Source organism: Equus asinus, chromosome 23, assembly GCF_041296235.1.
Source record: "Equus asinus isolate D_3611 breed Donkey chromosome 23, EquAss-T2T_v2, whole genome shotgun sequence".
Taxonomy (NCBI): domain Eukaryota; kingdom Metazoa; phylum Chordata; class Mammalia; order Perissodactyla; family Equidae; genus Equus; species Equus asinus.
This window is the reverse complement of record NC_091812.1, coordinates 13,210,923-13,229,763: the sequence shown is the minus strand read 5'-3', so window position 1 is coordinate 13,229,763 and position 18,841 is coordinate 13,210,923. Positions and strand designations below refer to the sequence as shown.

Here is an 18,841-nt window from a genome sequence, read left to right as displayed (position 1 = left end):
TTGGTACAACAGGATCTCTTGACTTCTGCTGAATAACTCAGGGAGCTTCTTCATGATGCCCCTGTTGATAAGATGGTGATGTTTTCAGTTGACGATCATTACGTGGATTTCCAGCTGGTCACACCCTGTGATGTGATGCATAGTTCTTTTTGCACGAGAGAGAACTTCCCTTCGTGATCCGTAGGTCCACTAATGATCTTCTGTGTTCAGTTCTGTCCTACCAAACATTTTAATTCTGGTAGGTGATCTGATGAGGACCTAGCAGGCCTACGACTCAGAAATGCAGATCATACAAAGCTGAGGATAATAGTTGTTGAGGCATGATGAAATCAGGACTCAAAACCATCTGCTCAAGTTGGAAAGCTTGAGAGAGACCAGTAAGCTGACATTTAGTAGGGGATAGGGAAAGTCTTGTGTTCAGGTCTAAAATATGAATTGCTTATTCACCCAGTGAGAAGAAAAACCAGCTTGGAATGTATACTTGTAAAAGGGGAAAAAAAAATAAGATCTGAGAGAATTTGACCACAAGATGAATATTGTCAGCAGTTTGATAAAGGTAATAAAAAAACTGAGGTCAAAGATATATCGATAGTCATTCATTTATCAACTCTTACTAAGCATTTCTCTGTGCCGGGAAACATGCTACATGCGGGGAATAAAGAGATGAATAGGGCTAGGTGTCTGCTCTTGAGGCCCTCCCAGCAACAGACTCGGTTACGCTACAGTCCAATGGGATAAATTCTACAGAAGGCATTTCTATAGATCACTATGGGAGTCCAGAATATACAGTAGCTGCTTTTCTAGCCTTATATAATTTCACATAGGAGGCAAAATGAGTTTTTTAAAAAATTGAGGTAGAATTGACATATAACGTTATGTTAGTTTCAGGTTTACAACATATTGATTTGATATTTGTATACATTCCAAAATGATGGCTACGGTACGTCTAGTTACTATTCATCACATGCATAGTTACAAACATTTTTTTTCTTTTTTTCTTGTGATAAGCACTTTTAACAAAATGAGTTTTTGAAGGAGGAATAGGAGTTTTCCATGAGACAAACGGAGAGTATGGTTGCCAGAGTAGCAGTAGCAGATAGCTGTGCTTTTTGCTGCCGGTATTTGGCATTTGGCATTATGAGACCCTGGGCATCCCTTAGGCCTTGTGCTTTGCATGAAGTTGACTCATCTCCTGAACCTCAGGGTAGGATGCATGACTGATGCAGGTAGTCAGGGTATCTGTCTTCTGGCCACCCAAGTCAGACCAAGTAGGGAGAAGGCAATACCTTTATGGGACTGTGTTTGCGTTAACAGGAAATTTGAACATCTGCCTACCTGATTGCCGACAAGAGAGAAAGGAGGTGTAGGAACTGCTGCAACTGGGTGGTGAGTTTCTAGGGAGTTAGAATGGAATCCAGATCAAGGAAATGGAGACAAGAAATAAAGAAAGAGAGATTCTGCCCAGCAATAGCTTTTGAACCCTGGGTCAAGTTGTGCTTGAAATGTTACCCATGGATTGTTTAGTTACACAAACATGTCCATTCACTTTTACTTTTCTTTTCTTATTTCACTTTGAGTTGAACTATTTCTCAGTTTCATATAGTGGGATCCTATGTGATTTTATTTACCCATGTGGTCATTAAAATGAGGACATTCTAGGCAGAGAAGCAACATGCATGAAACACACGGGCATAGGGAAGCACGGTGTGCTCATGAAATCCGAGTGGTGTTTGTCACTGGGTGTGCAGAGGACACTGGTGGGAGGTGCACCTGGAGAGAGGGTAGAGGCTAGATTGTGATGGGTGTTGAGGACCCCAACCTACATTGTCCCACGTTGGCTGGTCGGCACTGAGATGCTAGATGCAGCTTTTAACTGGGCAGAACTCTGATCTGTTGTGGGAGGCTCCTATGGATGTTGTGCAGAATCCACAGAATGCTTCTACATTCATTTTCTTCTTCTATCCTGTCAGTGGCACAGTAAAATTGGTCGGTGTACTTGTTTCGTAAATACAGAAATAGGACCAGAGAGATTTAGCAATTAAATTAATTCAAGATTACCCAATGAAGAATCACAGCTCCGCAGCATCAAGGGGTCCATTGGGGGGAGAAAGCGAGCAGTTTTCTTGGAACAAGGACACAGGAGGGGACTAGAAATGATGCAGGGACCACATCACTATGGGCTTCCTGAGGCAGCCAGCATTTGGGAGGAGCACTGGATGCAGCTCCCCGAGAGCATAGCGGGGACCCTGCGTCCCCGTCAGCGCACCTTGCCGCTCCGCGGAGGTCCGAAGCAGCGTGTGGGCGGGGCCCCAGGAGTTCTCCCAGGAGGGTGTCCCTGTCGCTGTCCACAGTCCAGCGCCGGAGGGGGGGCGGGGCAGCGGCCGGGGAGCGTGTGGGCGGCGGCGCGCGCGGGGAGCGCGCGCGGCTGCTGGGCCGCCGTCCGGGGAGGCGTCGGCGAGCCGCGCCTGCCTGGCCAGAGCCCAGCCCGGCGGAGTCCGGCCGCGCTCTGCTGCTCTCCCCCGGGCCGGGCTCGTCCGTCCCCCCGGCGTCCGCGTCCCCGCTGGGCACAGCAGCCGGGGCCTCCACAGCCACGGCCGCCAGCCTGAGGAGGCCCTCCTTGAGCTCCCGCTCTGCCTGCTCGCCGGACACGGACGACCAGGGCGCCTGCGAAGATGCTTCCATCTGGGAGAGGTACCTGGGGGCGTGGGCCTGGGGGCTGGTGGGAGGCGAGCGTGTTCCTGAGGACTAGGCTTGTGCGCCGAGAGGTGCCCGTCAGGTGGCGGGACAGCTGTGCGGCGCGGGGAGCGAGGGGGTCTCTTCGGGCGCTTCACGCGTTCGTGGAACGGCCGGTGTGTTCCGGGCACGTGCCCAGGGGCCAGCCTGGGGATGCGGTGCCCGGGAATCGGGCGCTGAAGCGGCACCCGTGGTCTTGGCTTCTTGGAAGGCCAGACCCGAAGTCGGTAGCGACACTGGTCTCCATGCGTTCTGGGGAGTGCAGGTCTCCCTCTTTGAGAGGCTACGTTCCGTTGGGGTTTTCATGAAGCCTGTTGTGCCCCTGAAGCTCAGGCCGGTTCAGGGCAAGTGGCCTGTCGAGGGCCACATACTATTCGTGTGCAGAGCCAGTGCTTTCCAAAGCCCTTGACTGTGCAGAAGTCTACCTGCTAGGGGTGCAGTGGGGGCTGTCCGGGGAGCATTGTGAGCACAGGTATGTGTCCCCCACTTGAAAGTCTGGCAAAGAAAGCGTGAGGCTCGAGGGTGCTCCGTTCGTTCCCTCCTTCCACAGAAAGTCTGGAGAGTTGACTTTGGGACAAGTCCTTCCTTTCCTCTGGTCGGTGCGTGTTCAGTGGTCTGGACACTTGGTGAGCAAGACTGACAGGGTGTTTGACGTACTGGACCTCACAACCTAGTTAGAAAGGACAGATAGGCAGCAGCTAATTACCTAGGAGATACGTAAAAGCAATTTTGTGTTGAGTGCTGAGAAATACAGCATTTACTGTTAGACTTTGTGACTTCGGCAGTGATGTTTAAGCTGAGAGCAGATGCCTAAAAGAAAAGGAGGACTTGTGCGGGAGAGTGTTGGGACAGGGCAAGGGAGGAGTATGGCCTGTCAGAGAAGCGGAAAGAATGCCCTGGAGGCTGGGGCCGCGTAGGGACTGTAGGCTGGGGAAAACAAAACTTTTCGATTAAGGCTGGCGCTGTCTCTAGGTTTTTGGAGACTAAGCGTGGTGATTCAGAACGTGGACTCTGGAGCCAGACTCTGTCAAATGGGTCCTAGCTCTGCCACCTACGGGCTGTGTGAACTTGGGCAAGTTACTGTACCATTCCGTGTGTCAGTTTCCCGATCTGTAAAACGGGGATGATTATGATACACACTCCATAGGTGAGTGTAAAGGTTAGAGGATATTTCCTATCCGTAAAGTACTTAGAACAGTGTCTGGCCTTTGGTAGGCGTTAGTAGTGGTTGATTAAATAAATGGATAAATGCATACATAAGCATTCAAGGCTTGGAGGCTGTCCCTGGTGAAACGTGTGAACTGGAATGGATTACACCCAACTTTGTTTCCTTTCCAGCTTGCAGTTGCTGCTGACCGCATCTGTAGCACTGTGGAATTAGAAATAATCTCCCTGGACTTGGCTGCTCTTGGTAAAAGAATCTAATGCTGTCAAAATTATCCCAGGGAAATAAATGCCTTTTCAGTAGCCTAGTAGGGTTAGGCTTATTTTAATATGTATTGTTGATATTGGTTTGTTTAGTATTTGTTGGGAACATTCTTTTGGCAAAAAAATACATTCTCATGATTGTAAAATCATCCTTTAAAGTCTGAGCAAGATAAGCTCCACCAACAATAGTTTCAGGTGGGGCCGGCCCCATGGTCGAGTGGTTAAGTTTGCACACTCCGCTTTGGTGGCCCAGCGTTTCGCCGGTTTGGATCCTGGGCGCGGACATGGCACATTCATGGGCATTCGTGTGTGTGTGTGTGTGTGTGTGTGTGTGTGTGTGTGTGTGTGTGTGCTGATATAGAGAGAAAGGGGAGGGAGGGAGCGGAGACAGAGACAAAGTGGAGAGATATCGAAAATGGGTCAAAATACTAATGGGTACACCTGGATAAAGGGTATATGGTTGTTTACCATCCATGCAACTTTTCCACAAGTTTATCTTTAAATAAATACATTTTAAAAATGGACCGTTGGCTGTTGTCCCAAATTTTGCCTAACCTTTGAGATTTCTGGCTTTGATTCCCACAGCTGCCATCGCTAGCCTACCCAGACCCCAGAAGTGTGCAATGGTGACTTTAAAACAGTTGTCGCAGGTTCTGTCCCAGGCAAGGAACCCTGGATCCTCTTTGCACATTTAAAGCGTGCTAACACTTCAACAGGGTTTCACAAAATACTGGAAAAGAGCATCCCCCCCCAAAATTTTTTTAAAAAAATTATAGATAATATAAAACAAGAACCAAAGGAAAGAACAAAATATTCAACATGTGTACAGCATGAAACCCTTAATTTCTTCCTTATCTGGTGCCACTGGGTCGTCCGTCTTCTGGGGTTTTGTGGTGTGAGTTGGTTTGCCGGCACTTCCTCTGCTCTGCTAGTCAGTTACCACTCCTGCACCGGATTTCCGTCTTCAAAAATTGTGTTGACATCTTTTGTCATATCTTCTCCCCTTCTTGTCCTCCTCAAGGGCCTTATTCTTTTTAAATCCTTTACTTGTTTTAGCAGCTTTATTGAAATATGGTTCACATACTATACAACTTACCCATTTAAAGTGTATAATTCCATGATTTTTAGTATATTCACAGATGGGTAACCATCACCACAGTCAATTTTAAAGCATTTTCATGACTTCAAAAAGAAACTTCATAACCTTTAGCTGTCATGCCCCTGTCCTCTCATCCCCCCAGCCCTAAGCAACCACTAGTCTACTTCCTCTCTCTCTAGATTTCCCTGTTCTGGACATTTCGTATGAATGGAATCATACGAGGTTATTTGTGACTGGCCTCTTTCACTTCTGCGTAATGTTGTCAGGGTTTGTGCATATTGTAGCATGTATCAGTACTTTTTTTTGCCAAAAAATATTACATTGTGTGGATATACTGTAATTTATTTACCCATTCGTCAGTTGATGGACGTTTAGGTTGTTTCCATCTTTTGACCGTTATGAATAATACTGCTATGGACATTTGTGTACAAGTTTTTGTGTGGACATATGTTTTCATTTCTCTTGAGTGTCTAGCTAGAAGTGGAATTTCTAGGTAATATGGTAATTCTGTGTTTAACTTTTGAGGAACTGCCAGACGGTTTTCCAAAACAGCTGCACCATTTTTCATACCCACCAGCAGCATAGAAGGGTTTCAGTTTCTCGGCCTTCTAACACTTGCTATTATCTAACTTTTTGATTCTAGCCATCCTGTGTGTGAAGTGCTATCTCATAGTGGTTTTGATTTGCATTTCCCTGGTGACTAATGATGTGGAGCATCTTTTCATGTAATATTTTACTTTTGGGGAAGGAGAGGAGATAAAAAAGTGTTTGATCTCCTGTGTTTAACTCATCATACAGTAGCTCGTTTTAAATGTATTACAGGAAAAAAACTTTCTTCTAAATCTTGAAAACACTTGCATGGTGATGTGAAGTCCTTATCACATGTGCAGTTTTCTCTTTCTGTGCTCTCTATGTGCTGCAGTCACTGTGTGACTGAGGGACCGCAACACCGTGCACTGCATTTGCTTAGGAAGATTCCTTTCTGCGTGGGGTGGAGGGAGGAGTTAACTCAGTGACTTCTCAGGCTTGACTACAGGGCTGAGCAGAACTGATGGCCAGAGCATCTAAAGCTCAGTGCGTTTCCTCCCCATGGCTCTGTCCATCTGTTTTGGGTCAGTGAGCTCCACAGGTAGTAAATGTCAAAGAAACGTGAGAGCTGTGACATGGGCACAAAGCATACATCTGAGAGACGGATGGCAGGATGTTCCCATGGGCTTTTGCCCCTTAACCATAGTGTAGGAGACGGGCCGTATCACACGTGCCAGATGATGACTGTGAAAGTGGGGTAAGGGGTACATGGGAAGTTCCACTGCTCTCGTGCATGTTTAAACATTTCTGTAATAGAAAGCTTAAAATAATGAAAGAAGCTGGGTGCCTCCTAAAGAGAGGGAGGGGACGAGAGGATACCTGGCAAGGGGGCTCAGTCTGTCAAGACGAGGGTTTAGCTCTCTCAATAAGGACATTTCAGGAAGTGTAACCATTGAGGTTAGGAAGGAAACCTCTTTTCATATAACAGGAAAGAAGGAAAGGAGGAATGGGAAAAGGTTTTTGTAAAGCTTTATTGACGGAAAGTTCCCGTCTCATGACTTCTAGTTCCTCTGTGATCAGTGGTCCAGTACATCTACTGAGCAAATGGAGACAGCCTAAATTTGAGGAAAGTGGAGGAGATTTGAAATACATTTGAGTGTCCCTGGAGAGAGAATGGAGTAAGGAAACAGCGACCTGAGCTCCATTTGTTTTGTTCTCATGTTAGTAAGCATGGGATAGTTCTTTTTGGAATGAGTGAGTGATTTCCAGCTAGTGCTGGGGCTGAATTTACTGTGGCATCGGTAGACTCCATTGTGAGATTTAATCCATTGGGGTGATCAATTAGTTATAGGAAGGCATTTCTGGGAAAGGCAGAGAGATGGGATTTTGCCAGACAGGAAGGATTAAAAGGGATTGGATGGGGCCCATTAGTAGCGGAGCTTTTTAAATGTTGGTTACCTGACAGACCATCAAGTCTACCCCGGAGAGGGAGGAAATGTAAACAAGAGCTTGACGGACAGACAAGGAGTAAGTGGAAAAATGAACGGCCTGGAGTGGAAAAGTTAACAAGGGGCATATGAATCAGAAGAATGAGAGACGAGGCCAAAGGGTGGAATGTCCGACTGTAATAATCTGGATGGCTGAAGTGTTCCTGGTGATAAGCTCTGGAGTGTGGCAGTAACTACACTGGAATGGACGTAAAGGACCCTAAGATGAGATGATGTAGAAACTGAGAGGCTGGTCTTTGGCTGGTCTATCCACATCGATGGTAGAGCCCTCCATGGCCTCCTCACCTCTTCAAGTCTCCTGCCCTGGGCCCCATCCCCCTCCCAGGACCTCCACAGAATCTGCATTCTTTCTTTGACCTCAAGTTTCAGACATTGTGGGGTCAATGGCATAACTCTGGACAAGAAGATACAAGTGTGGAGTGAGAGAGGCTGTAGTGGACACCGGTTTTGTTTTTGGTTTTTGTTTTAACACCTAGCATTCACAAGTCTTTCTGGGAAAACCACCTCCAGTGCCCTGTGGGATACTCACCCCATTTGTGTAGTGTGTGTGTGTGTGTGTGTGTGTGTGTGCGCGTGCGTGGCGGTTTTGTTACAATAGTTACCATTATACTTGTATCTTTTCTAATGTCCTCAAATTCCTTTCCCTTACTTGGAGTCTTATTTCGTTTGTCACCTATATCTTGACCCCCTCTTATTACTTACAGAACAATCATTTTATTCTATTTTTCCCTTTTTCTCCTCCCTTCCATTTTTAAAATCATGTGGTTTTTAGAAAACAAAATTGGTATTTTATTTTTCCACCCTTGTAACCATCTTTATTTTACTTAGACGTCTACAACTTAATGTATTTAATGCTCACCATCATAATGCTTTTTGAATTTTGCCCCAGTTGACACTCAGCCAATTTTTGAGTCCCAGTCTGTCTAAGTGGAGTTGCCTTTCCTCCAAATCCCTATTGTAAGGGTGGGTATGTGTGCAGTCCATGGTGAGACCCCCATATATCTGTAACCTGGTGCATAGTCTGGGACTCACCTCTGGTTCATGAGCTGCAGGTGTTCTGGGGGAGACCAACCATGGCTCCACCAAGGCCGTGAATATCAGAGGCGGCACTTCCATCCTGATAGGTGAACTGTACACACTAAGGGCAAGATCTTGTATATTCCTATTAAGCATAGATGGAAGGAAGGCAGCAAGATCACCTTCCCCAAAGAGGGGGATGCCATGCCTGATGACCTCCCTGCAGATGTTGTTTAGTATTCAAAGAACAGCCCAGTGCCTTTTTGGAATAAGGCATCAGTGTGCTGTGCAGTGTCTGGATCAGCCTCAAGGTGGTGATGCCTGGATCAGATTGAGGAGGGGGCAGGGGGAACAGGACAGGGTCACCATATGGATGATGAGGCATAAAGCTTTGTTCTACCAGCAAGGTCCTTCTTTCCCCTCTTCATTTTTTCTTCCGTCCTCGCTTCCTCCAAGTCATCTTTTCCTTACTCTCAGCTTTATTTTATCCTGGGAGGTAGGTGGCTACCCGGTCAACATTGTTACTACTGGCAGCTGAGTGATGCTTTTGCTCTGCAACAAAATATCATTTGGCAGTCTGAAGAAATACCTACAGAGGGGAACCACTTCCCCCAGGTGCCTTTCCAGTAGGGAAACCTCAATGTAAAGTTTAAAGTATTCTTCCCTAACACATTAATATGACTCACATGACAGATTCTTAAGGAGTGTCTGTGCTGTTCCTAGCCCCTCCCCCACCAGCCCAGGATCCACTGCAGCAATACCGTCCCCCACCCCCCAAATCCCATTCAGGGTTCACCCACCTGTGGGGTCCTCTGGTCACTGACCTCTAAATCATGATGAAGCCACTGTTTTTTCTTCATTGTTGTTTTATGAATTGCATACCTATTTTTGACCCTCTTCGGATAGAGAACACCTGTCTTCCCTACTCTCTGAAGGATGTAAAACATTCAGTGAGCGGAAGGTGTGGGCTGCTCTACACTTTCGTTAAGGCTAAGGGAAGAGGCAGGAGGCAGAGCCCACCTCCTCAAACTTCATCAGGGAGGAGATGGGCTTTTGGGGGCACGTGATATCGCTTTGTCAACAAGAGCTCCAGAGCACTGGTGACCTTTCAGAAGCCAGAGGAAGCAATCAGTAAGAGCTGAACTCACTCCTCCTTTTCCCTAAGCACAAGCCCTGAGTTACCTGAAACCCATGCCCCCAACACAGGACACAGAAAAGACATCACTATTATTACAGAATCATTTATTGGGGAGAATTAGTATTCTCCACAAGAAGGAATTACTTTGCTGTGGGAAATTTTCCGCTCTCGAAACGCTGGAAAAGCGTTTTCTGTTGACATAGAGACGGATCCCTAAACATAGTGCCTTTAGCAGTGGTGAGAACAGCTGGAGGCCCCTGGGCCTGCTTGTCGCCTGCAGGTGGAACTTGGATGGGGCACATGCTCCCTGCGGGGCACAGATAAGGGACGCTTCTGATCCAATAGCTGATCTTTAAACGCCACGACTTTCTGAGAGTGTCTGTTCTGGTCTCTGATCCGTCTAGAACATGTAGGATAATTCTGGCCAGCAAAGACAACTTCTTGGTGGCAGGACTTGGTGTTTGGCACTTTACAGGAGGGAGCCCTGTAGTTGGAAGGATGCCCCTGGATGGGCTCTGCCTGGGCCTGCTCTTCTGCCTTCTGCTCAGTTTTCACAAACTTCCTCAGGGAAGGAAGGGGCTCTTGAGGGCGGGTGACCTCTGTTGCACACTGCTGCCCCAGTTTCTCCACTGGGAACTTCCCAGGGACCGTCCTGGTCTTCTGAGCCGTGGTGGTCCCAGTAACGGCAGCTCTCCCTTTAACCAGGCCTCTGCTCTGTGCAGATGATATGGGGCTGCCCTTTTCCTGGGGATGTTCTTGCTTTTTGCCTTTTGTCCCAGGACGAAGCCATTGAAAAATGTGGTTCATCTTTTTTCTGAATAGACTTTCAGGAGGAGGCTGCGCCTTCTGTGATGAGGTCTGGGAAGACTTGCTCCCAAGCATCTCTGATGCTGTGATCTGAGTAGGGAAACTCTTTCTTGTAGATTGGGATGTCCCCAACCCTGCATCCCCTCCACCAAGCTCTTCTTTGTTGGGGCCCGGAGGGCTCACTCTCATTGTAGCTGGTGGGAATTTCTTATCGTCGGACCTCTTTAGGTCTTTCTTAGGGACCCAAGGCTCCTGCCGCTGCTGCCTGCTGATCCCACTGTCCTCCAGATGGACACGCAGCACCTGGGAAGCTCCCATGTCCCCACTAGAGACACCGTGGGCATGAGTCGGTGAGGCCTTGTAAGTCAAGCTCTCTGAGGCAGGGGAACTGTCAGTGTGTTGGCCTTGGACCTGGCTCTGATTCCTCTTCTCTAGTTTCGACTTTAATTCCCCAAACAGATGTTCCTTAAGATCCGATGACTTTGGGTCTTGGGGAACTTGTCTTTTTGGTGCAGGGCTTTCAATGGTCCCAGTAATTTCTATTTTACTGTGATTCTCACGTATCATTTGGGAGCTTCCTGGCTTGCTGGTTGTCAACACATTACCAGTTTTTGACTGCAGAGCGTTGAGCTCCTTGACCCTGAATATGTCCCTGGCCGTGTTGTGCACGGAAAAGGGTTCCGACTTCATCTTTTTGTCCTGTCGCCCTTCTCTTCTATCACTGGAACTCACTCTCTCATCTTTTGTCTCGTGTTTGGCACCAGCTTGCCTTGCAGGCAGCTCTGGGGGGCATCTGTTGCCTAGCTGAGTAGATTTCTGACTCGCTTTGCCTGTGATGCCACATGTGACAGGCAGATGAGTCTGCCTGGCACCCTTACTCCTCTGAACAACCTCTGCAATCTCTTGGTTGATACCAGAGGGTGATTGTCTCGGCACCCCTTGTCCTTCCCTGCCCATAGGTGAAGTAGCAGGGCAAAGACGATCCAGGACCAGGGCTGAGTTTGTTGTTTCCGCTTTTTCTTGAAGAACAGATTTAGAGCTTCCTCTATGGGGCTCGAAGCCCTGCGATTTGGAGTCCACTTCCAAAGTTGGGTTATTTGAGGGGGGACAGTAGAAATAGGGCAAGGACTGGGATGCAGCATCTTCCAATTTAAACGCCTGTATGGATTCAAGGACCCTGCAGGGAAGGCCCCACTCCATCGTCATACGAAAGCTTTTAATATGGGTTTCCATCATCTGTTGTGCACTGGAATCAATGAAGCAAAGCTCCTGGAAGGTATTCAGGGAGGAGTCCCCACCCACTGAAGGTGGCAAACTCTTCTGTGTTATTTGGGTGCGGGATTTGTCAGGAAGCAGCAATGTCTGCTTGCTAGCATGCCATGAACTGCGCACAGTCCCAGGGAGCCGAGCCTCACTGATTTCCTCAAACTTCTTGCTCAAATGTGCTTTCAGGACATTTTCAAGTTGTTTCTGATCTAGACTTTCCTCCAAGGCCCTTGAATTTTTCCCTGACAGACTTGCCATGTGACTATTTAGGTCTTTCTCAGAGTCATATGCCAGATCCTTATCTGAAGAGCTCTCTGGGTCACTCAACAGATGAGCTTTGGGGCCGTTCTCTGGGCTATGTCCCTGATCCTTCCCCATCTCCTTCTCTACATGAAGCAGTTCTGAACCTCTCTCATGGAAGCTTTTGGATTGGCTCAATCCAACACTTAGATCTTTGTTCACCGAGATCTGTGAGAGTCCACGATTGCTCTCTGACTTAGCTATCTCTGAGAAATCTCTTGGAGGCATCATCAGTGACAGACACTCGCAGATCCTGCGGGGCAGGCCCCACCGGTGTTGGATGAGCCTCTTTCGAAGGTGATGTTCCAGTTTCTTCCTCAGCTCATCACTGAGAGGAAACTCTACGGAAAGGGTGGAGATGGAGGCATGGGCCTGGGAGGCCTGATGGTAAGGAAAGTTGGGAGCTGAAGAACAAAATTCTTCCTGAGATCTTTGGACTACAGAGGGGGAACCCCACAAACTTTCCTGTTGCTTCTGCAACACTTTCCATTCCAGTTGTTGAATTTCAGATGAGGTGAGAGACTCTGATTCATCCTGGGGTCTATGGTAACACACTCCACAGATCCTTATCTGGGGTGGAGGACCAGATGGTAGGATTGGGAGTGGGGATTTAAGGTGGGCCTGGGACTTGACCTGAGTGAGAGGTAGGGGCTGGGATTGGGGCCGGGTTTGAGGCAAGGGCTGGGGCTGGATCTCAGGCAAGGATGGAGGTGGGCGATGGAGAGGTACTGGGGATTCTTGGCCCGTGGAGGCATTTGAGATGGTATTGAAAAGGAAGATTGTGGTGCAGTCACTTGAGTCACGGATAGCAGAGGGCAAGGACTCGCTGTGCAGAGATGGGAGACCCCAGAAGAGCTGCATACATTTTTCCTGTAAATGGTCCTCCAAGATTTTAGGATATGGGGGCTGCTCATGCATGTGCAGCTCCTTTGGTTTGCCTGCACTGCTCCAAAAAGGAAGGGAGAATGCTGAGTCACACTCATCAGCATTTGACTCTAACATTTTCCCCGAAGGATTTAGTTGGTAGCCTGGCCTAAGCTTTTTTGGAAAAGAACCCTTCTTCTTCTCCTTTTCCTTCCACATCAGGAAATCACTCCTCTTTCGGACTTGTCTCTCCAGGAGTGCCAGGACATGAGGGCTGTGAAATGAGAGGTTACCAGGCTCTATAAGGTTAGCTGTAGGGTGTCTCTCCAGAGAGGACTCTGAAGAATGGAGGGCAAGAAACTCTCGATTAAAATCACGTGGTGCCAAGGTGGAAGGTGCTAAGAACAAGTCTTTGGCACAAGCTTTCCACCAGGATAATTCTGAAATTGACAGGCTTGAATGGTCAGTGCCTCTGACTGTTGGGACATAAGTGGACAACCCACCAGGGCTATCTGGAGATGAGTTCTCTGGAACAGACTTCAATAAGATGGAAACCGATTTAGACTGAGTCACAGTTAAAGGGTGGTCTGTCAGTGGTGAGACAGACAGGCTTGGTGGTGCGTGATGACAAGCCAGTGAGTCATTGGGATTCATTATCTGGGACAAATTTGGTAAGGGGTTAATATCTTGGGAAAGGGTGCGGTCAAGAGAGAAGATCGTATTCAGAGACAGAGTGGCCTGTGGTTGGAGAATAGGACCCGTTGCCTGGGTGTCATGTGGTGGGAGAGGGGGAAGGGCAAGGGGTTGGGGTGGGGAATGGTCTGCTGGGAATTTGGACTCCAAGGGAGGAAAAGGCTCTGGTGGCATAGAGTGACTCGGTGGTGAGGGTGAAAGAAAGTCAGCTAAGGGTGTCATTGGGTTAGGTGAGAGAACGGAGGGGGGCGGTGGGGAGGGGTCAGGTGGAGGGGATGGTGTTAGGACTCCTGGAGGGACTTCTGAGAAGGCAGAGGACAGAGTGAATGATGACTCAGTCCCAGAAGCTGTGGAAGCCAGAGAGGACACAGAGGCAGTATCATCTTCCAGGTCCTCCAGGAACAGCAGCCGATTGATCTCTGCAGTTGTGCTATTACACACCTCACAGGAGGGGTCTGGGCATAATAGTTGACGAAGGTGGGTGGTATCGCGAGGCCAGCCTAGGGGCCTGCGGGAGACAGGAAGTAGAAAACTGTAGCCAGGACCAGAACAAGGAAAGGAGGACCTGCTGGCCTGTCAGGGGAGGGGCCACCTGAAGCCTGCTGCCCCTTCACAATGCCCCACATCTATGACTTCACCATACACTCAGCAGCCCTCATCCCAAGGCCTTCATTCACATACCCGTTCCTATGGCAAACCCCTCCCATGACTACTGCAGGCTGTACTGAATCCCTGGAATTGCAGAGAACATGTCAAAGAGGGATCAGGAAAGAAAAGACTAGTCACCTTTTCAGAATAGAAATTAGCCTCCTTTTCTCCTCTCTTTCCCTCTGGTAGTTTCTCCAACCTGGGAAACCAGAAGAGTGAATTACATGTAATAAAGGCAGAAGCATAGGTGTTACACAGGAGTCCCTTTAGGGGAGACCCTTGGGATATTAACGGGCTATTAACTCTGAAAGCCCCAAGAATCAGTAGATGTGGTCAAACGGTCAATGATAATATTAATAAGGTTCACATGTGTTTGTTGCTTCATTTATAAAGTACTGTCACATACATTATCCCATGGGATGTTCAAAACCACCATGTGAGGAACATAGGTCAATGGTTACCTCAAAGAGGAGTCTGATCATCCAGGAAGTCAACGTGGTTTCACAAGGTCAGGAGACAGAAGTTCTGACTCTTGACGTCTCCCACGGCAACCCACTGGGCAACACCCATTGTCCAGGCCCATCACTGCTTCATGCCCAGAGCTGGACAGAGCAGGAATCTGAGAAATGTCTCGGGTTCTGACTACCTTCCCATGAGCCTTTCCTCTGAGGCCTCTATTTTCTGAGAGGGACTCTATCTAGCGACTGACATCCTCAGAGACCATGGACCTGGGACCTCATGGAGAGGACAGGATGGGTCACCCTTGGAGAGCTCAGGTGGGATAGGTGGAACCTTACCACTTGATGTTCCACCTTTTCTTCTCCTCTTGGCTCTGCCCTGACGCTGAGAACAAAAAGAAAAGAATGAGGAGCGAGGACTTAGTTGGCTTGCTCCTCTCTTTAGGAAACTCAGATATTCATCTAAGATTAATGTCACTCTCTATTTTTATTACTAGCACTTTGTGTTCTTTCCCTTTCTGAATTTCTAAAGGTGATAAGATACTTTCAATTTTTCCTTCTTTGAAAAACTCGAAGAAGGATTTTTGGCTAGAGTCCACGCTTGGTATTCTCAGTCAGAAGTCCTCTGCTGAAGGAGGGCATAGACTCTGAGGCCCACAGTCACATCTGTGCTTCCTCAGATAGGACCCTGTATCCTGGGACAGAGCTCACACTCCAGTGTCTGCTCAGAGGCTCAGCCCTGCTCTCCTGATCTGCCCAATACAAAGGACGGTTTGGTCGAATGACGCCCGACATGGGAATGTGACTCATGATCCAGTGTTGGGAACAGTGTTCTCCTACACAGATCCCAGACTCTCTAAATAACCTAATGCAGGGCCGTGAAATCACTGATGGGATTTTATCCAGGAATCCTCCACCACACCCAGATGGTCTGTGAGTTTTAAATAGGAAACAGTCCCAGCTGAACCCCTAGTCCTGCCTGGTCTATTCCCCTAGAAGGATGATGTTCTATCCTCTATTCAGACTTGCCATCTTAGGAGTCTCTCTGGACCAGCTCATTTAAAAATGTGGGACTAGAAATGGAAACAACAATAAAAAATCCCTGTTGGTGGCTTGCCCAGGGATCCTTACCTTTTGGTAGATTTTGGTTTTCCAGAAGGTTGGTAAAGATGGAATCCCCACCAGGAAGCACAGGAACAGAAGAAGCAACCACAACCCACACACGATGGTGAGGTTATAGTCACTATCTAAGAATGTTGAGCAGATGCTCAAAAACAACTCAATATGGCTATTCAGAAATGAGAGAACATTCCATTGACTGAACTCCATTTTCTGAATTGCAAGGCTGCCTGAGGCAACTGAGCTCTGAGAGTGTCCGCACTTGCCTATAATCCCAGGCCTGCATCACAGAGCACTGAAGAGTCACAAAGGGTTTCAGAGGGTGGGGGAGGGGACATGAAGAGGGTGTGCCCATGGTCCCTTCCCCCCACCAGCCCAGCTGATCTCTCCATCCATCCTGGGCCCTCCAGGTCCCTCTGCCCTACCCTGCCATCCTATTTTCCAACTCTGTCCGTTCATCATATCATACAATTACATTGATGGAATTTTCTGCCTGTTCCACCTGTACTCCAGATATTACCTGGGCCCCCTTTACTGTTTGGAGAGCTTGACTTTGGTTTCACCAATTCCACTGCCTCGAAAGTCTGAAATGCTCCCTGGAATTTTTGCTTGTACCCAGACATTTACACTCAGAATCATATATGTCCTCAAATCCAGCTTTCCTTTAGAATGTTTTTGCCTTACATGAACCCTGTTATAGAACTTAAAGTTCTTCTTTACTCATTTGGTTTTGTGAATGTTGAATAACAAATTTTAGTTTTTTGCTTCAGTCAGCCTTTACCATCTTCAGCCAGTGGGGCTGACTCAAATAATTGAAATGAATAATTCATTATTCAACATTCACAAGACTAAAATCAGTACAGGCACACCTCACTTAATGAAAGGGATATGTTTAGAGAAATGCATCATTAGGCACTTTCACTGTTGTGTGAACATCACACAGTGTACTTACACAAACCTAAGTGGTAGAGCCTACTACACACCTAGGCTATGTGGTGCTACCCGTATGGGACCACTGTCATATATGTGGTCCATTAGTGACCGAAACATCATTAATATTGTTACATGGTGCGTGACTGTGGTAGATGACAATGACAAAATGGAGTACCATTTTCAAGGCTTCTAAAATGGAGCTGGGAGGCCATTAAGGAAGTGGGGCTTATGCTTGTACACCACATCCACCACCAGATGTTAACTGAACTTTTGAGCTTTACCTGACAGCAGAGGTCACATCTTGAAGTGTTTCCTCATTCCAAGAAGGGACAGTCTGCCTAGGACCAACTATGTTCTGGCAAGTCAGCTCACCCCATGCCAGAACCAGTCAGTAACTGTTCACTGTAGACCTTTGTAAGCCTGTGTCCTTTCCTTTTATATACCCCTGCCTCCTTTGTCTTCCTAGGAGCACATTTGAGCTTCTGCTCGAATCTACATCTCCTGAATTGCAATTCTTGAGACCCCAAATAAACTTTTCGGTTCTTTTGCAGTTTATGCCTCTTATTTGCTGACTTTACATGGTGACAGAAGTGGGATCCCTAGCTACTGACCTTCAATTCTGGTGCCACTTCACAGACACAAGCAAGGTGCCTGCAAAGAATCTTTTGTGCTCTGTCGTCTCCTCCTGGTGGCTCTGGTTCCTGGTGGTAAGTCCTCCTGGGCCTGGACCTCCCATTTTTGGTAGAGGTCCAGACTCTTTATGTAGGCGTCCTTTGATACTGGTTCTGGCCATCCTTCCATTGTCAGCTTTGTTAGAAACTTCTGTTTCTTTCACTCCTTTTTTGGGCCTTTGATCCTTTGGTAAGTTCATACAAATGAGAAATCCATTTTCTAAGAGGACCACCAAAGAACAGCCCCACTCTGGGACTCCTGCTGGTTTTGTCTTAAAAGAATACAGACCTTCTACATGTAGATTTTTGTCCCACTGCCCAAGGGGGACGGGGCAGCAGCCTGGGAGCGTGTGGGCGGCGGCGAGCGCGGGGAGCGCGCGCGGCTGCTGGGCCGCCATCCGGGGAGGCGCCTGCCTGCACAGAGCCTAGCCCGGCGGAGTCCGGCCTCGCTCTGCTGCTCTCCCCAAGGCCGGGCTCCTCCGTCCCCCCGGCGTCCGTGTCCCCGCTGGGTACAGCAGCCCGGGCCCTCCACAGCCATGGCCGCTAGCCTGAGGAGGCCCTCCTTGAGCTCCCGCTCTTCCTGCTCGCCGGACACGGACGACCGGGGCGCCTGCGAAGATGATTCCATCTGGGAGAGGTACCTGGGGGCGTGGGCCTGGGGGCTGGTGGGAGGCGAGCGTGTCCCTGAGGACTAGGCTTGTGCGCTGAGAGGTGCCCGTCAGGTGGCGGGACAGCTGTGCGGCGCGGGGAGCGAGGGGGTCTCTTCGGGCGCTTCCCGCGTTCGTGGAACGGGCGGTGTGTGCTGGGCACCTGCCCAGGGGCCAGCCTGGGGATGCGGTGCCCGGGAGTCGGGCGCTGAAGCGGCCCCCGTGGTCTTGGCTTCTTGGAAGGCCAGACGCGAAGTCGGTAAGGACACTGGTCTCGATGCGTTCTGAGGAGTGCAGGTCTCCCTCTTTGAGAGGCTACGTTCCGTTGGGGTTTCCATGAAGCCTGTTGTGCCCCTGAAGCTCAGGCCGGTTCAGGGTTAGTGGCCTGTCGAGGGCCACATACTATTCGTGTGCAGAGCCAGTGCTTTCCAAAGCCCTTGACTGTGCAGAAGTCTACCTGTTAGGGGTGCAGCGGGGGCTGTCCGGGGAGCATTGTGAGCACAGGTATGTGTCCCCCACTTGAAAGTTTGGCAAAGAAAGCGTGAGGCTCGAGGGTGCTCCGTTCGTTCCCTCCTTCCACAGAAAGTCTGGAGAGTTGACTTTAGGACAGGTCCTTCCTTTCCTCTGGTTGGTGCGTGTTCAGTGGTCTGGACACTTGGTGAGCAAGACTGATAGGGTGTTTGACGTACTGGACCTCACAGCCTAGTTGGAAAGGACAGACAGGCAGCAGCTAATTACCTAGGAGATACGTAAAAGCAATTTTGTGTTGAGTGCTGAGAAAGACAGCATTTACTGTTAGACTTTGTGACTTAGGCAGTGATGTTCAAGCTGAGAGCAGATGCCTAAAAGAAAAGGAGGACTTGTGCGGGAGAGTGTTGGGACAGGGCAAGGGAGGAGTATGGCCTGTCAGAGAAGCGGAAAGAATGCCCTGGAGACTGGCGCCGCGTAGGGACTGTAGGCTGGGGAAAACAAAACTTTTCGATT

The 18,841-nt window shown here is 48.6% G+C and overlaps 1 protein-coding gene across 4 annotated transcripts in view; it reads left to right on the top strand.

The window, feature by feature from the left end:
- Positions 1-2,380: 2,380 nt before the first annotated feature.
- LOC106845824 (uncharacterized) overlaps positions 2,381-18,841 on the top strand; it is a 96,107-nt gene continuing 79,646 nt past the window's right edge. For all 4 annotated transcript variants that reach the window (XM_070495962.1, XM_070495963.1, XM_070495965.1 and 1 more), the window contains exons 1-3: positions 2,381-2,691; positions 17,091-17,246; positions 17,534-17,847. In XM_070495962.1, the coding sequence (XP_070352063.1) occupies positions 17,118-17,246; positions 17,534-17,847 (443 nt within the window). In that variant the 5' untranslated portion in view covers positions 2,381-2,691; positions 17,091-17,117. The remainder of the gene's footprint in view (positions 2,692-17,090; positions 17,247-17,533; positions 17,848-18,841) is intronic.